This window comes from Hyla sarda, chromosome 6 (genome assembly GCF_029499605.1).
Source record: "Hyla sarda isolate aHylSar1 chromosome 6, aHylSar1.hap1, whole genome shotgun sequence".
NCBI lineage: Eukaryota > Metazoa > Chordata > Amphibia > Anura > Hylidae > Hyla > Hyla sarda.
Window position 1 is genome coordinate 113,897,260 of NC_079194.1, and position 21,968 is coordinate 113,919,227.

Sequence of the window (21,968 nt, forward strand, 5' to 3'; positions counted from 1 at the left end):
GGGACGGAGCCCATTATGACCCTAAGGACGGGAGCATTTTTTGCAAATCTGACCACTGTCACTTTAAGCATTAATAACTCTGGAATGCTTTTACTTATAAATTTGATTCCGAGATAGTTTTTTCGTGACATATTCTACTTTATGTTAGTGGTAAATTTTCAGCGATACTTGCATCCTTTCTTGGTGAAAAATTTGAAAATTTCATGAAAAATTTGAAAATTTAGCATTTTTCTAACTTTGAAGCTCTCTGCTTATAAGGAATATGGATATTCCAAATAAATTATATATTGATTCACATATACAATATGTCTACTTTATGTTCGCATCATAAAATTGATGAGTTTTTACTTTTGGAAGACACCAGAGGGCTTCAAAGTTCAGCAACAATTTTAAAATTTTTCGCAAAATTTCGTGACCAGTTCAGGTTTGATGTGGATTTGAAGGGTCTTCTGGTTAGAAATACCCAATAAATGACCCCATTATAATAACTGCACCCCCCAAAGTATTCAAAATGACATTCAGTAAGTGTGTTAACCCTTTAGGTGTTTCACAGGAATAGCAGCAAAGTGAAGGAGAAAATTCAAAATCTTCATTTTTTACACTGGCATGTTCTTGTAGACCCAGTTTTTGAATTTTTACAAGGGGTAAAAGGAAAAAAATCATCTCAAAATTTGTAACCCAATTTCTCTCGAGTAAGACAATACCTCATATGTGTATGTCAAGTGTTCGGCGGGCGCAGTAGAGGGCTCAGAAGCGAAGGTGCAACAATGGGATTTAGGAGAGTGAGTTTTTCTGAAATGGTTTTTGGGCATGTCCCATTTAGGAAGCCCCTATGGTGCCAGGACAGCAAAAAAAACCACATCGCACACTATTATGGAAACGACACCCCTCAAGGAACGTAACAAGGGGTACGGTGAGCCTTAACACCCCACAGGTGTTTGACAACTTTTTGTTAAAGTCGGATGTGTAAATGAAAAAAAAATATGTTTCCACTAAAATGCTGGTTTTTCCCCAAATTTTACTTTTTTACAAAGGATAGTAGGAGAAAATGCCCCCCAAAATTTGTAACCCCATTTCTTCTGAGTATGGAAATACCCCATGTTTGGACGTCAAGTGCACTGCGAGCGAACTGCAATGCTCAGAAGAGAAGGAGCGCCATTGAGCTTTTAGAGAGATAATTTGTTTGGAATGGTAGTCAGGGGCCATGTGCATTTACAAAGCCCCCCGTGGTGCCAGAACAGTGGACCCGCGATCCCCCTTCTATACCGGGTCACCGGGTCACCATAGACCCGTAATGACCCGGAATCGGCGCAAATCGCAAGTGTGAATTCACTTGCGATTTGCGCCGATCGCCGACATAGGGGGGGGTCTAATGACCCCCCTGGGCATTTGCACGGGGTGCCTGCTGATAGATATCAGCAGTCACCCCGGCCCGGTCCCCGCCCGGCGCGGCGGGGGCCGAAATTCCCACGGGCGTATAGATACGCCCTTCGTCCTTAAGTACCAGGACGCAAGGGCGTATGCATACGCCCTTCGTCCCCAACAGGTTAAGAGGTAAAATGTCATCATTTAGCGAATTGTCAGGGGGGGGGGGGGAAGGATAAATGATGAATTAGCCTAAAACTACCTGGCTCCTTTTTTGGGACAACACCTAGGGGAGACAAGTGGAAATTGGGAAAAGGAGGGGAAGAAAAAGGACCTTCCACCCTCCCTTCCTCAATCTCTTAACCACATGCTTATGGAGAAAAACTGACCGCAAGTTATCAACCTACAGACAACCACTCCCCCTAAACTCGGGTACATAAAACTCTTTTGAGAACCCAGTAATTAAATGCTCAGCCATCTGTCTGTCTGGATACCAGTTTAGCCACGGCAGCGTGTTTTGCAGCCTCACTGGTGTCAAGGCTGCGGGAAAGCGCCTCCTTGGCCAGTGGCTGCTGTTGACTAGACTGGGACAACTTTTTAAAACATTTAGACACGGAATGAGCCCCGCTGCAATGGGCACACTCATGCTTGTAGCGACAATTGGCCTGCCATCTGCATTGTGCGTCATTGAAGGCGAAACACACCCCCTTACAAAAGGAGGGTGTGGATACCGCCGGAGCCTGTCTATGGCGTTGTGGAATCATTAAATGAATCCAAATGCCCACATCCTTCTGACCCCAGTGAATATGGGGGTGGACCGCTAGCTTCTGACGAAAAAGCTCATCATATTGAAGCCAGGCCACCCCCCCCAAAATTCCTGTATGCTTCTAACACAATGTCTACATGTTGAAAAAGGCTAGAGCAATGCTGGGGGGATTTCTCCCCCAGCACGGCTGCAAAAACACAGAAAGCCTGTAACCAATTATTAAAGGACTTAGTCACATTTACATGTTTTCTATCATCCTCTTTATCATCCCTCTTCTCATTAGCCTTTGTAATCTCTCTAAATGAAGGCAAGAGGGAAAATAAGTCCACATACTCCCCATTCCACATTTTCTCCTTTACCGCTGGGGATAAATGAAACCCCAGCGGGGAGACATCACACATCAGGGCCTCTTTGAAGCACGTTTCTGGTACACCTTTGGAATGGGTTGGCTGTGGAGGGTCCACGGCAGAAGGTAGAGGGGGGGGAACCCATAGCAGACTCCACCGCCATAGGGACCCCAGACCCAATAAAAGGGGGAATTTAAACTAGAGGCCGCTAAAGGTACTGAAGAAGGAGGGGCTGGGGGGACCCAAGCTGCTGATGCCCCCAATGCGGAACCAGACCCACCCTGCATTAGCGGAACTGTAGATAACAACTGTAAAAAATTTGCAATGCTACTGGCTAAGCTAAGGTGCCCAGGGAGAATATTACTACCCCTAGCAAAAGAAGGTGAAACATGCTCACCATCCTGGAAAGAGCCGCTCCCGCTGACGCCTGCCGACACCGGACCACCAACGCTGTCCCGGGACTGCACAGCTGGGGAATGAGAAGAAGCTGCACCGCTGGAACCGGAACCGGATGTAGAGGGCCGAGGAGGGACGCTCATGGAGGACTGCGAAAGCGAGGCTTGGCTGTAGGGCCGCTTCCTGCTTGAACCGGAAGCGACGTCTTGAAGAACAGGAGACGGCCGACACTTGGAACGGCTGGAGGAGCGCTCGGAGCGACGAACACCAGGAGGAGCAGGAACCACTTCAGGCTGTACCGGAGGCGATGCATAAAACGAGGAACCAGGATCAGTTGGCAGGGAAGACAAGTCCGCAGGATCAGGAACCGGAGAAGACAGGATGGCACCGGAGGAGGCCACAAACGAAGGTCCAGGCAGGTCATCAGCAGCAACGGAAGGATCCCCGACATCGGAAAGGCACCGCCGGGCCCAATCCGCACCATCAGGAAGCGAAGCTCGGGACATCAGAAGCTGAAGAATGTCCTGGACATCAGAAGCTGGATCCAACACGGTGAAGATCAACGCAACAGGTAAGGATAATCTTCTTGTCTTGATCCGAATATGCTGTGAGAGGTCCCAGAGCAGGGGAATATATATCCCCAGCTTCCCGCTTCCACAGAATCCCACAAATACGAAATTATAAATAAAACACAAATTTGCCCAGATACACCCGGCCCATAAACAAATATAAACAAATAATCCCAGCAACAGCTGGATAAAAAACACTGCCCAGAGACAGGTGGCCAAAACCTGCCCAGCAACTGACCTAACATATAAAAGTAAAGAATTAACCCTTAACTGACCGGAAAATGGAGGCGCATTACATGTGGGCCCTCCGTTAACCCTTCTGGCCCTTTGGCATTACCTGCAACAGGGCCTTCAATTATTATGTGTCATTTATAGTACTTGGAACACTTAGGCTCCAAGGCTTAGGTGTAACTGTAACTCCCTACACCAGTATTTCCCAAATGCGGTCCTCAAGTACCCCCAACAGGTCCTATTTTCTGGATTGCCTTAGTCTTTCACAGGTGATATAATTATGGTCAGTGCATCAGGCATCCCCATAATTATATCGTCTGTAAAGACTAAGGAAATCCGCACCCCCCCTCTCCCCCCCTTCTCTATAAGTATATGCAGAGCACCCCCCCCCCCCCCCCGCCCTTCCCTATAGGTATAGGCAGGGTTAAAAAAATAAAATAAAAAAAGGATGCTCACCTGATATCCCACGCAGCGATCTCCTCAGCTGCAGAGCCCTCGTCTTCTCCCCTCCACAGTACAGACCTCAGCAGCGGCGGTGGCGGGTCAATCCGCCCCTGGCACCCCCCTTGAGAGTGGCACCCGGGGCGGGCCTCCCCCCCCCGATTGGCTCCCGGGGCGGGCCTCCCCCCCCCCCCCCCCCCTTGGTACCCCACTGATAGGAAGCATTTTGGTTCACCTGTGAGGCCGGCAACATATCAGCCTACTAGGGTGGGGCTCATAGCCTTCTTCCCTCCTCCCATTGTATGTGTGCCCAGCCACACTGGAGGTAACTAGGAGCAGGCTGTGAGTTGGAGCTAATGTCGCTGTAATTGCCCACTGGTCCCTGGTTTTGACCATACAGCACAGGTAGGTTTAGTGTTAGGTCCCGTGCCACTTCAGAAACCTTGGCATTGGGGTGCGGGCTCAGGTAAGTCCTTTATATAAGGATATACTGGCTAATGTTTCAACTTTAACATCATTTTGAGGGTTAGTCATGTTACTGTCTACATCTACCACAGTAGTACACCTAAATTTATGCATTCATTTCTTTCTCATTCATGTCTCCGCTTTCTAATTTCCAGAAGTGTCCTAATATGAATTACCTGTGATTGACAATAATGACTGTCCCTTCATTTCTGTACATTAAGAAGTCTCATCAGCAAAGGAAACAATTTCCAGGCTTTACCCATTATTCAACGATGTTAAAAACATAAATTATACCAGCAATATATTTATTATAATATAAAGGCAATTGTCTGTGCCTCTCAGTGATGCATTACTGGAATGCTTTCACATTTTCAGCTACTTTACTAAGGATTCACTCCTAAAATGATAGCAAAATTTGGGTTAAAGGGGTACTCCGGTGCTTAGACATCTTATCCCCTATCCAAAGGATAGGGGATCAGATGCCTGATCGCGGGAGTCCCGCTGCTGGGGACCCCCGTGATCTTGCATGCGGCACCCCGTTTGTAATCAGTCCCTGGAGCGTGTTCGCTCCGGGTCTGATTACCGGCGACAACAGGGCCGACGGTGTGTGACGTCACACCTTCGCCCCTGTGTGACGTCACGCTCCACCCCTCAATGCAAGCCTACGGGAGATGGCATGATAGCTGTCATGCCCCCTCCCGTAGGCTTGCATTGAGGGGCGGAGCGGGACATCACACGGGGGCGGAGGCGTGACGTCACACGCCGTCGGCCCTGTGGTCGCTGGTAATCAGACCCGGAGCGAACACGCTCCGGGGACTGATTACAAACGGGGTGCCGCGTGCAAGATCACGGGGGTCCCCAGCGGCGGGACTCCCGTGATCAGGCATTTTATCCCCTATCCTTTGTATAGGGGATAAGATGTCTAAGCACCGGAGTACCCCTTTAAGTCTTCCTAGTTGAAAACCAGGAGGGCAATACAGCTACTGTTGTTTGTGGTCTAGTCAAATAAGGAACTCAAACTTACCTGTGGTTCTACACCACCAAACATTCCCCCCCCCCCCCCCCCCGCCCCGCATTAGAAGGTTGGGAATTTCTTGATTTGCACATGTTTAGAAACATGTGGCATAAAGTTGGCACACTCCATGCCATACATGTTCATACTGTCAATTGGAAATTTTTGCATTGTATGAGAAAATTAGGTCAGTGTTTTACATTTGTTGTGTGTTGTACAGTGCTTTTTTGGTGTGTTTTATCTAATGTAATAAAGTCATGTTTTATTGGCATCTTCCTTTGGGAATTATCACCATTTAGCATTTGTAGGCTATTTGCCCACTGGGGACAGATATGAGACAGTAACACATGGACCTTAGGATCAGACTCTAAACTATATCAATGATTTTTAATCTGTAACCATGGAGACACGTATATTTGCATAGGGAATGTAAATATAAACGGTAAAAAAATCTATTTAATGAATGCAGCTACATACATGAAATCTCTGACGCGTTTCACGCTTTCGCGCTTAGTCATAGAGTGGCATATAACACATAAGAACACATATATATACTAAAATTCCTCCTCACCAATTGGTGATAACACAGATGGAAGTAAAATGCGAAACGAATCCGGTGTGTTCGAAAACATGCACCGGATTCTCAAAAATACATTGTATTGAGAGTACGGTGTGGATAATATTCAAGACATTTGTAAAACTGCAACAAATATATATATTTATTAAAATCAGTATATACTGGTTATAAAAGAACAAAAATTTTTTAGAAATAATAACAATTATGAAAAAAATGCAGAAAAAAACGCATATGTCTGAATATGGTTCACACTATCCAATACCATATGTAATCAGGGACCATTATCAAAAACAAACTAATTAATTATATATATTTTACAATAAGTTCCTCTTTCTGCCGAACACCCAACAAAAATTTTAATATTAATATGTCATAATTAGGTCCAGTCTATGATTTAGACCTGTTGGGTGTCTGGTATTCAGAACGAACATCCAGTAAGTCTCTCTGTTAAGCAATTTTCTACGGAGATCTCCTCCCCTAATGTTATGTTTGACCTTTTCGATGCCCATAACTACAAGAGATATAACGTCCCCTTTATGAATATCTCTAAAATGTTTGCTCAATGCTGAGATGTTGAATTTATCAGTACGGACATCGGAAATGTGTCTCCTAATTCTTTCTTTTAAATGGTTGCTCGTACAACCGACATATTGTTGGCGGCAAACTGTACATGCTGCCAAATAAACCACCGATGTTGTGTTGCAGTTCACAAAGGTTTTTATGACATATTTTGTGCCCGTAACATACGATTCAAACTCCTTGCTAACCTTCATATGTGAACAAGTGACACATCTTCGGTGGCCACATTTCCAATTTCCCGTGCTGTTCAACCAAGTGCTGGCTGCCGCACTGTCTGTATTACTACTAAAGAGACTGGGTGATACTTTGGATCCTAAAGATGGCCCTCTTCTAGACACTACATTAACACCCCCAGATACTGAATTTTTCAAAAACGGATCCATTTCAAGTATTGGTAAATATTTGTTGATAATATGTCTAAACTGTCTACTATATGAGGTGATAAATGTTGGCTTACGTTTTTCTTGTTTTTTCCCCATCTCTATTTTTTCTTCTACTTTCTCTAATTAAATCTCTTCTGTCTATTTTCTCCACTTTATTTTTAGCTATCTCTATATCCTTTTTACCATACCCTCTTTCAAGAAATTGTTTTTCCCCAAATCCTTTTTTCTATTTCGTACTTGTCTGGATCCGAACAGTTGTGTTTAATTCGACATAATTTCCCAAAGGGAATATTTTTTACAACATGTCGTGGCAAGCAACACTGCATTGGTTGCTGTTTCTTTCCTATTTGGACTTACCACAAACCTGTCATCCCGGCATGTCACTGTAATGTCCAAAAAATTCACAGAGATATTATCAAAATGGGAGGTAAATTTTAAATTAACATTGTTTTCATTTATATAACTCATAAATGGATTAAATTCACTTTCTTTTCCCCTCCACACCAGCAGTAGGTCGTCTATAAAACGACCCACCCACTGGATGTGGAAGAAGAAAGGATTAGTGGATGAAAAAAGAAAACAAATTTCCCAATAAATCATGAAGATGTTAGCCAATGAAGGCGAATATTTGGCCCCCATCGGGGCTCCCCTGGATTGAAGGTAATACTGGCCGTCAAACATGAAAAAATTATTATGTAACAAAAAATGTAATGCCATAAGAATGTATTCCTTCAATCCAGGGGAGTAGCTACTGAACTGATCCAGACAATACTCTACAGCTCCCATGCCTTTGTCCCAGGGTATAGAGGGGTATAGTGCTGTGACATCACATGTGGCCAGGGCTAGGCCTGGCTCACAGGTGATGTCATGAAGCATATTGATGATATGTTTTGTGTCTCTTATATATGTCGGAGTCATTTTTGTAATGGGCTGCAGATAATAATCCACCCACTCCCCCAAACTTTCCACAAGGGAGCCTATACCCGCCACAATAGGTCTTAAAGGTGGCAGAAGATTCCCTTGTGGACTTTGGGGAGTGAGTGGAAAAATGGGCATCACAGGGTTTTTTACAAACATGTATTCCTCTAGTTTTTCATCAATAACACCTAGAGCTACTCCCTCACTCAGAACTTTTTCAAAGTGATCCATTCATTTTTTGGTTTGGAAGCTTTTATCATGAATACAATAAGTACACTTCATAGACATAAGACTGAGCAGCCCTATAAACACTGCCATAATAGCGTTAATCTTATCCTGGACTTTTTAATATATAAAAATATATATTTGCCACTATATTAAGTCACATAGCAAACATTACCTTGCGTAAAGTTAGTCTGTCATGTTGGAACTTGTCATTGTATTGTTTATGTCCATCCAGTCAGACAGAATTTATCCATTTTCCCTGTGGCGTAATGACTTCAGCCCGAAAAATATGTGTGTGATAAAGGAAGCATTGATCTTTGTTGTGACAACCACTGGACCTTGTGCCCACAGGCTGCTGGTATAGATCACTGACATTATTTAAGGTGTGACTAATCTATGGCCGTCAGCTGTTATCACAGAGATCAATATGAGAGCAAATGCTTTGTACTTAGAGAAACTTCAAGTATTTTAACAGCTCTTATTCCTTGCTTTTAAACTTTGCTTTTAAACTATTAAAACAATTTTCTCCCCTGAAATGACATGCTGTAGTTTGTAGAATCAGTTTTTATGATTGTAAAAAATCATATCCATATCCAAAAAATGTATCCATTTCGAAAAGGTGAATGTTGAAATTTAAATTTTGTTTAACAAGCTGCTACTATACATGTACAGTATTAGTTCTAAATACTGAACAATTGACCGCCTCTAGAGGTTTGATAATTTATATGGTGTCTATTATTCTAATCTAATCTATCTATGTCTCTATCTATCTGTAGAGAGGGTTAGGCTAAATTTCAACTTGTTTTTTTGTGTGGCCCAAAACACACAAGAAAAAAAAATGCCAGAAAAGACGCCACAGCATTTACCTATATTTGGCGTTTTTTCTTGTTTTTTTTCTATAATGTCATGTGTGTGTGTTTTTTCACTTTTTGTTCTTTATTTTTTAGGGAGTACTACTACTCACAGCATGGAGCAGACTGTGCCATGGTGGGATTAGTAGTACCTGTACTAATGGACAGATCGCCCGGGTGTCACTCCTTACACCCGATGCGATCTTCCATAATATAGCAGAGCGCTCGCATCTCTGCATTATATTCTGGGCCGTCCAGCGATGTGAATAGAATTTCACATCACTCATTCATATTTTCCGCCCAGATTGGGGATTGGCCGGATGGTGGCAGCCAATCCCTGCTCTCACCGGGAAATATGAATGAGTGAGTGACCGGCCAGAGTACAGAGCAGAGATGCGAGTGCAGGAGAAAGCCACTCCACATCTCAGGGATGAAGGATGATAGCAACAAGTGTCAGTAGTAACACCCACTGTGATGTGTCCTTAACTGCAGGTACTGCTGCTCCCAACATGGAGCAGAGTGTGCTCCATGTTGGAAGCAGTAGCACCTGCAGTTAAGGACAGATCATAGCAGATGTCACTCCTGACACCTGCTGTGATCCTCCTGTATAATGTATAGAGGCGGTCGGCCACTCTTCTAAGGACCCCTGCACTGACGTATATATACACCTATTCATATTTCCCACAGGGAGTTGTGATTGTCGGCAACCATCTGGCCAATCACAGCTCTCTGCGAGAGATATGAATAGGTGTATATATATGGCAGTGCAGGGGACCATAGAAGGGCGGCCGGACGCATCTATAAATTATACAGAAGGATCGCAACGGGTGTCAGAAGTGATACCTGGGGCGATCTGTCAATTAGTACAGATACTACTACTCCCATCATGAAACATTGTGTTCCATACTGGGAGTAGGAGTACTACCAGAATTTTTATTTTTTTTTAAAGTGAAAAACACACCCACACTACATTTTTTTATTGTCGGCTACATTTTTAGTGCCCTTCCCACCCACATAAATTGATCCCTGTTTAAAAAAAATTAAAAATTTTGTTATAAAAAATATACATTTCATTAAATACAATTTTTTCCATCACTACTGTATCTTTTTTAATATATTTTTTTTAATGGTACCCTATGACATTTTATTTAAAAAGGTATCTCCATCACTTTTTTGGATTGCTAAAGTCCAAAAAAGAATAAAAACCGCCTGCAAAAATGCCAAAGTTAAAACCCAGATGGCGTTTTTCTTGGCATTTTTTTTTTTACTCCCCTAGACTTCTACGGGAGTAAAACGGCCCAATTTCAGGGGAAAAAATACCATAGGTTCATGCTACGACTTTGCAAAACTACCAAGGAGCTAAAAAAAGAGGGAAAAAACGCCAAAAGGATAAAAAAAAAAAAAAACGCCAAACTGGAAAACTCAAAGTGGAAAAAGAATTTAGTGATTTCTCATTGATTTACATCTACTAACATCTGGCCACAGCGTGTTTTCAATGAAAAAACACCATGAGGGCTGTTTTGGCGTTTTTTGGGGGTAAAAAACGCACACAAGAAAACAAATGAAGTCTTAGCCTAAAAGAGCTATTACCAATAGAGGCACTTACCTCCTATCAGTAGAATAAGGGATGTGTCTGAACATCGGGGGTCATAGAAGTGAGTGGCATATTGGTAAACTATAGAGGAAGAGCGATGATCAGAACTAAGGGAGGCTGCAGATGGGTCCATTTTGGGCATCTTGAGAATTAAATGGGAAATCCCTTGCCTAGTAGGCCAATAGGAACTACTTGCCTGTAAAGTGGCCTTAGAAGTTATTCCTAAAAGTGTGCCCTGGATTGAGGGGCCTGGCAATTGGTCTGATTAGGTCAGTGCTCTCAGCATTGGATTGAGCCTGGTAGACATTGCAAGGGGTGGTAAAGTGGGGTCCCTGTGTGTGGGGTCCTAAGCATTAAAGAGTACTCTGGCAAAAAATAACTTATCCCCCTATCCGCAGGACAGAGGATAAGTAACTGATCGCAGGGGGTCCAACTTCTGGGGCCCCACGCAATAACCAGGACGGGACTCCAGTGCTCTCAGTGAGGAGCGCGTGTTGTCTACCAGTAGACGGCATGTGCTCCATTTATTTCTATGGGAGCGCCGATGATGCCCGAGAGCTGTACTCGGTTCTTGTCGGCACTCCCATAGGAATGAATGGAGCTCGTGCTAGCTGCAGCTCCTCACCGAGCGCCAGGTCTGGTCCCAGTGATGGGGGGAGGGGGGGGCAGCAGTCGGACCCCCACGATCAGCTTCTTATTCCCTATCCTGTAGATAAGGAATAAGTTATTTTTCGTTGGAGATCTCCTTTAAATTGGAGGGAAGCTACATTTTGGTCAGGCTCTGTCAAAAGCAAGCAATCACAAGGCAGAAGGTGGAAAGAGCCAAATGGGTGTACATGTATTTTAAGTAACAGTAACCAGAAGAGAGTTCCTGACAAGAGGTTAAGGTCCTAAGCCCTAAGTGAAGGGTTGAAGACTACTATGTCCCTGTTAACATTAAGTTATTTTATAACAATTACCAAAGTGTGCCAAATTGTGTGAAAGTAATGGCCAATCTATCTATCGATCTAATTTATCTTTCTTTCTGTCTTTAAAGGGGTATTCCAGGAAAAAACTAATTTTTCGATATGAACTTGCTCCAGAAAGTTAAACAGATTTGTAAATGACTTCTATCAAAAAATCTTAATCCTTTCAATAATTATCAGCTGCTGAAGTTGAGTTGTTGTTTTCTGTCTGGCAACAGTGCTCCCTGCTGACATCCCTGCTTGTCTCGGGAACTGCACAGAGTAGAAGAGGTTTGCTATGGGGATTTGCTTCTAAACTGGGCATTTTCGGAGACACGTGTCATCAGAGAGCATTTAGACAGAAAAGAACAACTCAACTTCAGCAGCACATAAGTACTGAAAGGATTAAGATTTTTTAATAGAAGTAATTTACAAATCAGTTTAACTTTCTGGAGCCAGTTGAGATAGATATATATATATATATATATATGTATATATATATATATATATATATATATATGTTTTTTCCTGGATAACCCCTTTAAGTCTAAATCTATCATACTGATCCTTGTCCATTCCTGCTTTTTATCTTTAACACTTATGTCAGACGGGTGCATTCTGTGCCCAGTGTAATGATAACACTATAGGAAACCTGATAATAACACTCTCTGTATGTCTTCACATCCCCTGCAGGCAGTGTAAATTTAGTGCCCTGTTATTTCAGAGCAGATACTCTGGAGTTTCCTCATTTACAGCTACTTTATTGAGAATCCCTATGGTATCATTGCCATTTGTTTATCCCCATGATGGTTTTAGAACATGCCCAGGTTATAAATGCTTAAAGCCTGTTTGAGTTCCAGGAGTGCAGTCAGCCTATAGCCAGCACATTACAGCACTGTACAGAGGCATGTATGCTCATTTTTACAGTCTTTTATTCATTAAAAATGATCAGTATATTATCTGTCTTCATAAAATTCTTCATTTGTGAATGTTTTCATTGCAGGTGTGTAAAAGAATAATTTTATGATATTGTCAAGATCCCTTAATAATCCTGAACTGGTTATATGGCCTCCGATAGCACCAATTAGGGGCCTGAAAAATAGGTAATCATGTAGGGTTTTAATATTTACATGTACAACTGGTTTAAGCAAAAATATTAGAGGTTTACTTCAAATATGCCCTAAGGGGACGTGCTGCATATTTTCTTTCCCACTGAAGTCAATGGGTAGAAAATACGCAGCTGATTTTGCTCCCATTTACTTCAATGGGTAGAAAAAATATGCAGCCGCAAATACGCAGCAAAATACGGCAGGTGGGAACGTACACTAAGGGTACGTTTACACGGGCGGTTTTATTTACGGGTTTCTCGCTGCGTATTTGAAAGGGGGCGGGCAGATTTTCCGCTGTGGAATTTCTGCTGAGGAAAATCCGCCGCAAGCCCCATTGAAGTCAGTAGGGTCTGTGGCGGATTTTCCACAGCGGAAATTACGCAGCGGAAAAATGTGCTGCGGACAGCCGAGAAGAGCCCACCCCCTTTCAAATACGCAGTGGGAAACCCGCAAATCTGCACGTGTGAATGTACCCTAAAGCAGCAAATGTTAAAGCTTTCCTTTTACTTTTGTGCCATTGGATGCTGTTGTACAGAAATATTCAACCACAGAAGCATTGTAAGGATGCCATACAGCCTCTAATGTGATAGTGCACCTTCCCTAGCTGTAACTGATGGCTATTTCTCCCATCCTCACTGTACACCTGCACACTTGGTTTGACCAAATATGCATGTGTAATTGCCTACACCTCCTGGTGACTTGTGCAGACATCAAGAGATCAGAGCTGCAGCCTACAGAGAAAGATTTTATGGTCAGGATTGTGGACTAAAGCATGTTAGAGGTAGCATGGTTAAAGTAGAACTTGTGGACTCGCGGGGAATTTACTTAGACCAGCGTTTTATAAACCAGTCTTAAAGGGGTTATCCACCATAAGGTAATTTTAGTACGTACCTGGCAGACAGTAAAGGACATGCTTAGGAAGGATCTTCGCTTGTCTTGGGGCTAAATGGCTATGTTGTGAGATTACCATAACACTGTGGCTAGCTTTTTGTGAACTGGTATTTCCTGTTTGAATTTTCTTCTTTTGCCTACAAATCTCATAATTCCATTTTCCTCCCTCCCACACATCAGCTACCCCATCCATCGAAACATAAATGAGCTGTATCCATTCAAAAGACCTGTGGTTTTCATTCAGGGTGCCTACAGCTGGTGCATTAGTTGCAGATTGATCTCTCTCCCACCAAGCGATCGCTCCACCCACTGAAGCAGACAGGCTCCCTGTCATCAGCTGACTAGTGAGTCAGGTCTCGGCCACATTGCAACCTGGGAAAAATCTGAGACAACAGTCATTTTGTATGCTGTTAAAAATAAATATTGGGGTGAAAATCACAGAAGAATTGTGAGAAAACCGTCACACACAGGTACAGACACTATATTATGAACTACACTAACTTTACAGCCCCTGTAGCATAGTCAAATAAAAAAAAATAATTCTGGAATGCCCCTTTAAAGTTATCAAGCTGATAAAATGTTTCCAAAGCTCTGCAAAACAAATAATTTGTTACTCATCAATCCAGTGGTGCACCCCCCATTCAAACTCCAATCAGTGCCTCCGTTTTTCTTGACAAGCAGGTGACACATGACCACGGAAGCCTCAGTGGTTACCCTCTATACTCCTGGCATTGTGCCCCCCCCCCCCTTAAGCCAAACAAAGCTAGTGTGAGATGTGCCTCTTAATAAATAAGGTGTATCTTTGTAAGTCATTACAATAAATAGCGTTTTTCGACAATTTGTAGTTCATAAAGATGTGACCCCTTTTTAAATAATACATCAAATTCATAAACAATGCTGCTATAGAGGTGGCCCACACCAACATTATGAAATCTAGGGGGCAGATACTATTTGAAGTGCTCCTACAAGTTTCCTCTAAAGGAATTGTCTCATGAATAAATATTATTTTATTCTGATAGATCAGGAAAACCATTGACCAATGCAAATCATCAAAAATGCTCCTGGTTGTACATTTTGCTGCTACACATCTGGTATTGTGGCATACCATGGTATACGCCGGTTTTAAGTCCGGTCACAGACCAGAGTCACTATCTCACCCCGGTCGGCTCCTTCAAATTAATGGGATGCGGACCCGGCCCACATCTCATTCATTTGATCCTGTGACCATATTAACAAACTTTGGTGTGAATGCACCCTAAGAATTGTAGCCTCAGTTTCTGATTTTAGCTGACAGGAGTGGCACCCAGTCTCCTGCTGCTGTAGTCCATCTGCTTTAAGGTTGGACATGTTGTGTATTTAGAGATGGTATTCTGCATACCTTAGTTGTAATGAGTGATTATTTGAGTTATTGTTGCTTTTCTGTCATCTCTAACTGCAGAAAAATAGAACTCAAAAAATCTGAGAAAAAAACCCCCCCACAGTTACTGGTTACTGGTACAAGGGCAGATTAGGCACCTATTCCCATTATGATGCAGATCAGCCACAATTCAATATAAGGGGAGGTCACTCAGGTGCAAAATACTGATGAACAACCACTCACACGCCTATTACTCATGAGGGGGGTAACTGCTTAGTAACATAGTTACACACAGATAAGGCATACACAGGGTGGCAGTGACATGATAATGTGTAGTGCACCATGCTAGCTTACAACCTTACTGATGCCCCTATTATTTAATCAGGTGGGCTGCCCAGCATCTTCTACCCCACAACGCACTGACACCCCGAGCACCCCTAGCATCACAGAGTCAGACTACATCATCAAATATACATATTATATATTAGAGATGAGCGAATTTACAGTAAATTCGATTCGTCACGAACTTCTCAGCTCGGCAGTTGATGACTTTTCCTGCATAAATGAGTTCAGCTTTCAGGTACTCCCGTGGGCTGGAAAAGGTGGATACAGTCCTAGGAGACTCTTTCCTAGGACTGTATCCACCTTTTCCAGCCCACCGGAGCACCTGAAAGCTGAACTAATTTATGCAGGAAAAGTCATCAACTGCCGAGCCGAGAAGTTCGTGACGAATCGAATTTACTGTAAATTTGCTCATCTCTAATATATATATACTCCAGTCCATATGATAAACATTAGGTATTAGTTGATATTTTAGCCAAAATATGCAAGCTCACAAACCACGTCAAGGGTCCTCATAAAAATGACAGAAAAAAGGCTACACTTACTGGTACAAGGGCAGGTTGGTTAGACCCCTTTTTCCATTATGTCATCTCTAACCAATCTGCCTATTCTCCTCTGACATTAACAAGGCATTTTCTTCCACACAACTCCCACTCACTAGATATCTATCTTTTTTCAAACCATTCTCTGTAAACCCTAGAGATGTTTGTTCATTAAAATCACAGTAGATCAGCAGTAGGGAACCAACATCCGTGCCACATTGACAGTCACTAAAATCTCTTTTCGATTGGACAAGTGTACCTAATAAAGTGGCCAGCGAGTGTATACTATAGTAATAGCCCATGTAAGCTGCTTTGGGGGTCTCTAGAGAGAGGAGCCAGACAGGTTTGCATTGTCTCTGACCCAGCTGGAAGAGTACACAGTGTTCTCTAGATCAGTGTTTCCCAACCAGTGTGCCTCCAGCTGTTGCAAAACTACAACTCCCAGCATGCCCGGGAAGCCGAAGGCTGCCCGGGCATGCTGGGAGTTGTAGTTTTGCAACAGCTGGAGGCACACCGGTTGGGAAACACTGCTCTAGATGGTAGAATTGAAATATGTTGATTTCTGTCCGGTAATTCACACTACAGTCCCATGCAAAATGCACAAATAATTACAATGCATGTTACAAATACAACATAGAATACATTGTGTCACCTCTGCTGGGGTTTATTTTTCTCTTTTTACAGCAGCCACTATGTTGCAAAGTAGAATAGAATAGTTGATCCCTCCTTACTGTTCCCATTGCTTAGCAACCATGTCAACATCTCCATGGTAACATAACCAAACATAACAGTGTGGGGAAACCAAATAGACAGGAGCCTCCACTGGGTCAAGAAGAACACCTGAAAATTAGGATTTGTATGTGGGCTGTGGATATAGGGTGATGCCTGAAGCAAATACTGGATCCTGGGTAACTATACATTTATTTTCTTATTGTTGTTTTCTTTTCTCCTTCTTTATGACAACATAGGTTTATACATTGTGATTGTTTGTAATCTGACCAGATATAAAGCTTGGATCTCCTGGGTCCCTAATACCAAACCTAAAGCTGGGTACCCCGCCAGATAACAGCCACTGGCTGCCAGTGCATGATGGGAGTTAGAATTTTAGAGACCATAGTTATGCCACTGGCTGACACAATCCAAGTACAGAACAGTGATCCCTCAACTTACAATGGCCTCAACATACAATAGTTTCAACATACAATGGTCTATTCTGGACCATTGTAACTTGAAACCAGACTCAACATACAATGCTACCGACAGTCCAGATCTGTGAAATGTGTCACAACTGGAGGTATTGACCAATCAGAATTGGCATTTTACTGGTAAATCACCTCTATTACTGAAGTGCATGCACTGACTGGTGTCTGGTAGCGACTCCCTACAGTACAGGTAGGAACTACAAGTTCCGTACTACTCCTTACCTGTGCCAGGGTGGCTCCATTTGGGACACTATGTGTACTGTTTAGGACCCTGAAGAAGCTCCTGTCCTCTACATAAACCATTGTTTCCCAACCAGGGTGCCTCCAGCTGTTGCAAAACTACAACTCCCAGCATGCCCGGACAGCCAACGGCTGTCCAGGCATGCTGGGAGTTGTAGTTTTGCAACAGCTGAGAGGCACCCTGGATGGGAAACACTGACATAGACAGTGATTTACAGCTCCCAGCAGATCTTTCTTACTTTTATATGCAAGGACTTAATTTATCTGTATTAGTTATCTACTTATTTTTCTTTAACCCCTTAAGGACCTGGGGTTTTTCCGTTTTTGCATTTTCGTTTTTTGCTCCTTGCCTTTAAAAAATCATAACTCTTTCAATTTTGCACCTAAAAATCCATATGATTGCTTATTTTTTGCACCACCAATTCTACTTTGTAATGACGTCAGTCATTTTGCCCAAAAATCTACGGTGAAAAGGAAAAAAAAATCATTGTGCGACAAAATTGAAAAAAAACCCACAGTTTTGTAACTTTTGGGGGCTTCCGTTTCTACGTAGTACATTTTTCGGTAAAAATGACACCTGATATTTATTCCGTAGGTCCATACGATTAAAATGATACCCTACTTATATAGGTTTGATTTTGTCGGACTTCTGGAAAAAATCATAACTACATGCAGGAAAATTAATACGTTTAAAATTGTCATCTTCTGACCCCTATAACTTTTTTATTTTTCCGTGTATGGGGCGGTATGAGGGCTCATGTTTTGCGCCGTGATCTGAAGTTTTTAACGGTACCATTTTTGCATTGATAGGACTTATAGATTTTTATTCATTTTTAAATGATATAAAAAGTGACCAAAAATGCACTATTTTGGACTTTTGAATTTTTTTGTGCGTACGCCATTGACCGAGTGGTTTAATTAACGATATATTTTTATATTTCGGACATTTCCACACGCGGTGATACCATATATGTTTATTTTTATTTACACTGTGTTTTTTTATGGGAAAAGGGGAGTGATTCAAACTTTTAATAGGGGAGGGGTTAAATGATATTCATTCACTTTTTTTTCCCACTTTTTTTTTGCAGTGTTTTAGCTCCCATAGGGACCTATAACACTGCACACACTGATCTATTACATTGATCACTGGTTTCTCATAGGAAACCAGTGATCGATGATTCTGCCGCTTGACTGCTCATGCCTGGATCTCAGGCACTGAGCAGTCATTCGGCGATCGGACAGCGAGGAGGCAGGTAAGGGCCCTCACGCTGTCCTGTAAGCTGTTCGGGATGCCGCGATTTCACCGTGGCTATCCCGAACAGTCCACTGAGTGAACCGGCACTTTTTACTTTCGCTTTTAGCGGCACGGCTCAGCTCTGAGCGCGCGGCTAAAGGGTTAATAGTGTGCGGCGCAACGATCGGCGCTGCGCGCTATTAGCGGCGGGTCCCGGCTTCACTATGACGCCGGGCCCGCCGTGATATGATACGCTGCTGTGTAACCCCACGTTTGCTTGTAACCCCATGTTTGCTTGTAAACATTTGCAACATTATCAGTTGTTTTGGTGCAAGGTCTAACTCCCACTTCTATGGCTTGTTCACATCATGACAGTTCACAGAGTAGTGTTTTTCAACCAGTGTGCCTCCAGCTTTTGCAAAACTACAACTCTCAGCATGCCGGGACATTCAAGGAGTTGTAGTTTTGCAACAGCTGTAGGCATGCTGATTGAAAACCACTGGACTATAGAGATTGGGGTCAGACTGGTCCCCCAGATTAACAGAGGATGATCCAGTGAATGCAGACTCTGTCACCATGATGTGTCCCAATAAGTATGGACAAAATCGCTTGCCGCTAGGATGTGTTTCTTAAGAGATTGTTCACAAATAATTTGTCGCATTTAATAAAATGTCCTATGTGTACTATGATAACAGCAAAGGTTATGACGCAGTTAAAGGAGTTGTACACATGTTCTGTATAGGTGAAAAAGAGGAACCCCAACTTCACCTCTTCCACTTGGAGACATTAGAAAAAACAAGGAAACTATAGGTTGGACTTCAATCTGTCAGATTCTAATGTTTCCTCTTAGATAAGGTCTCCTTTACACATGTCCGGTGTCCGGCATCTTTTCTAACCGACTCTGGAGAAAATGCGCAGGAGGGAAACTGATGCTTAAACTGATCCTATTCATTTAAATGGGACTGTTTACATTCATCTGGTGTATCAGTTTGGATCCTGGATGGTTGGACACACCGGACTGGCACTGGACAAGGGAACACGTCTAGCTGCATTCCCCCATCTGGAGATCAACAATGGATGCCAGATGCTACACAACCGATGCATGTTGTCATCAGTTGTGGCATCAGTTGCATCGAAATGTAGGCTGGGTTCAGGTATGGTGGATGCCGGACATATGTAATCCCAGCCTGGCAACTACTTATCTACATCCACTGGAACATCATGTATAAGTCATATATACCTTTGTACAGAGTCAGCTGTCATCTGAATAATCATGAGACTTATGGCTAATGCATTTCTATGGGTCAGTTTTAGCCACCCCGGTGTGATAATATTGTTTCTGCCTTTTTTTTTTCCCATGTATTTATTTGATTGATACATGATTTTTTTTTTTTTTTGTAAATCAATAACTACATACAGATCTGAGAATAAGCAGCAGATCCAGCAGAGATCTATCATACAAGCAGAATATTTTGAAACAGTTCCGAAGCTTTGTTTGTTATTATGGAAATCCTATGCCATAACTTAGGATAGGATGTAACAAGCCTCATGCATTTCCAAAGCATCTGTATAATCAGTATTGATGTATGCACCACTGGTGGAGCACATTACATCTGAGTAGGCCAAGCATTATATACATGTAGAGTGACCCAGGATTTATTTGCCTCATTCAATGCCAATCATGAGGTAGGAGGTGTCTCTCAAACTCCTTGTAGACACTGCAGCTAAACCATAGTCACTGTACAGCCCTGTACAAGAAAGGCTGAGCTCAAAAGCAGCCAGACAGCAAGATATTGGGAAAATAAATAACAGGTATACATTACCTGCTTGTACTGTAATGATGCTGGCTGGTCACTAGACTGCAGAACCAGGCTTCACCTTCAGTACTTGCCTTTCCCAAGTCCGAACAATGGCTCCTAGTACACAGATACCCCCAGGACTTATGGAAGGACACAATAGTGGGACCAATCAGCAGTGGCAGAGGAAAACCATACAAGTTTATATCAAACTTCAGAACCAAAAACAAATGTCAATTCACATTAAGGGTACGTTCACATGAGCGGATTTTGCTGCGGATCCGCCGCTGAAGGACTCTCTGTATTCTGCCTTCACATGTGCCTGCTCGTAGTGGCAATACGTCGCTACATGCAGACACACTGAAACAATGTGCGCCACGCATGCGTGGTGTTCTCGCACACATCGCGGCCGCTCCCCCTGCTCAATGAGCTCGGCCGAGAGCTGCCGCGAGTATACTGCACGCACATCGCACTGTGTCTGCTCGTAGTGGTGTATTGCCGCTCTGTAAAGGCAGAATACAGAGGGTCCATCAGCGGCGGATCTGCAGCGTAAAATATGCTGCAAATCCGCTCATGTGAACGCACCCTTAAGGTACGTTTCCACCTGGCGTATTTTGCTGCTGCATATTTTATTTCCCATTGAAGTCAATTGGTAGGAAAATATGCAGCAGCAAATACGCAGCAAAATACGCCAGGTGGGAACGTACCCTTAGATGTCCTTGGTCAAAATCTAATAGTAGTAGTATTTTTGCAGGATGGCTCAGACACAGTGCAACAACAGACACATAACAGGACAAAAAAGACAAATGGAAATGTGGTGTCCCAGTACCGCATTTCATACCGTACTTATTTATCTATGGGTCCCCGTAGCCAGAGTCCCTAGGATTTAGTAATCTCTGTTAGTCAGTCCGCCCCTAGTCGCCTCTATTATAGTATATAGATTTCTAATTTGTCCATAGAATAATGTATATAGTATTATTTCTGTATATAGATGGTTAATTACCTGTTGCTATTAGCGTTGCAGGACCTGCCGGTCGTGTGACAGGGTGAACTCTATGGTTTTAGCTTAAGGACCTTTGGAGGCCCTCTTATGTCAGTAATCCCATCACACCATGTACTGGTGAATGGCAGATGTTCGGACCAATCAGAATTGCCACGCCCCCTGCCCATATAAGGGAGCGACGGCCATCTTTTCGCTCTCTTTCTCCTGGCTCTTGATGAGAGAAGACCTATATCGCAGTAATCACAGTGATTTAGGCCTGAGCCTTGCGGCAACGGCTGAATGATCTAAATTATAGAGTGTGTCATCCCCTAAGCACTCTGCAGTATCACTGGACCCAATATTTCCCCTAAATCCGGATGGATCTGCACATCACTCCCTAAATTCAGAGACTATAAGTTTAATGCAAGGTCCACAACTTCTGCCAGTCGCTAAGCAACCTAAGAACTGTTATATGAGACTGTTACTACGCATTGGATATTGCAAGCACTGCAGTAAAGTTATTCAAGTTCAAGTTAAATCTACTTGTGGACCTTCAGTCATTTCATTGCACCTATCGCTTCTGGGAAGAGCGGCGGTAGGCCGGAACATA

The 21,968-nt window shown here is 43.0% G+C and overlaps 1 protein-coding gene across 4 annotated transcripts in view; it reads left to right on the forward strand.

Moving 5' to 3' along the window:
* The window catches only part of C6H3orf84 (chromosome 6 C3orf84 homolog), a 112,602-nt gene that overhangs the window by 9,201 nt on the left and 81,433 nt on the right, over positions 1–21,968 (forward strand). Inside the window, exons 1-2 of one of the 4 annotated variants that reach the window (XM_056524744.1) lie at positions 7,669–7,791; positions 12,667–12,766. The exons of 1 other annotated variant lie outside the window; for it this stretch is intronic. Coding sequence is in view for 2 of the 3 variants with exons in the window: in XM_056524747.1 (XP_056380722.1) it covers positions 16,786–16,812 (27 nt within the window). In the remaining variant the exon portion in view is untranslated. Of the gene's footprint in view, positions 1–7,668; positions 7,792–12,666; positions 12,767–16,642; positions 16,813–21,968 lie in introns of those variants that run through there. 2 more of the 4 variants (XM_056524747.1, XM_056524743.1) reach the window with 2 other exon arrangements.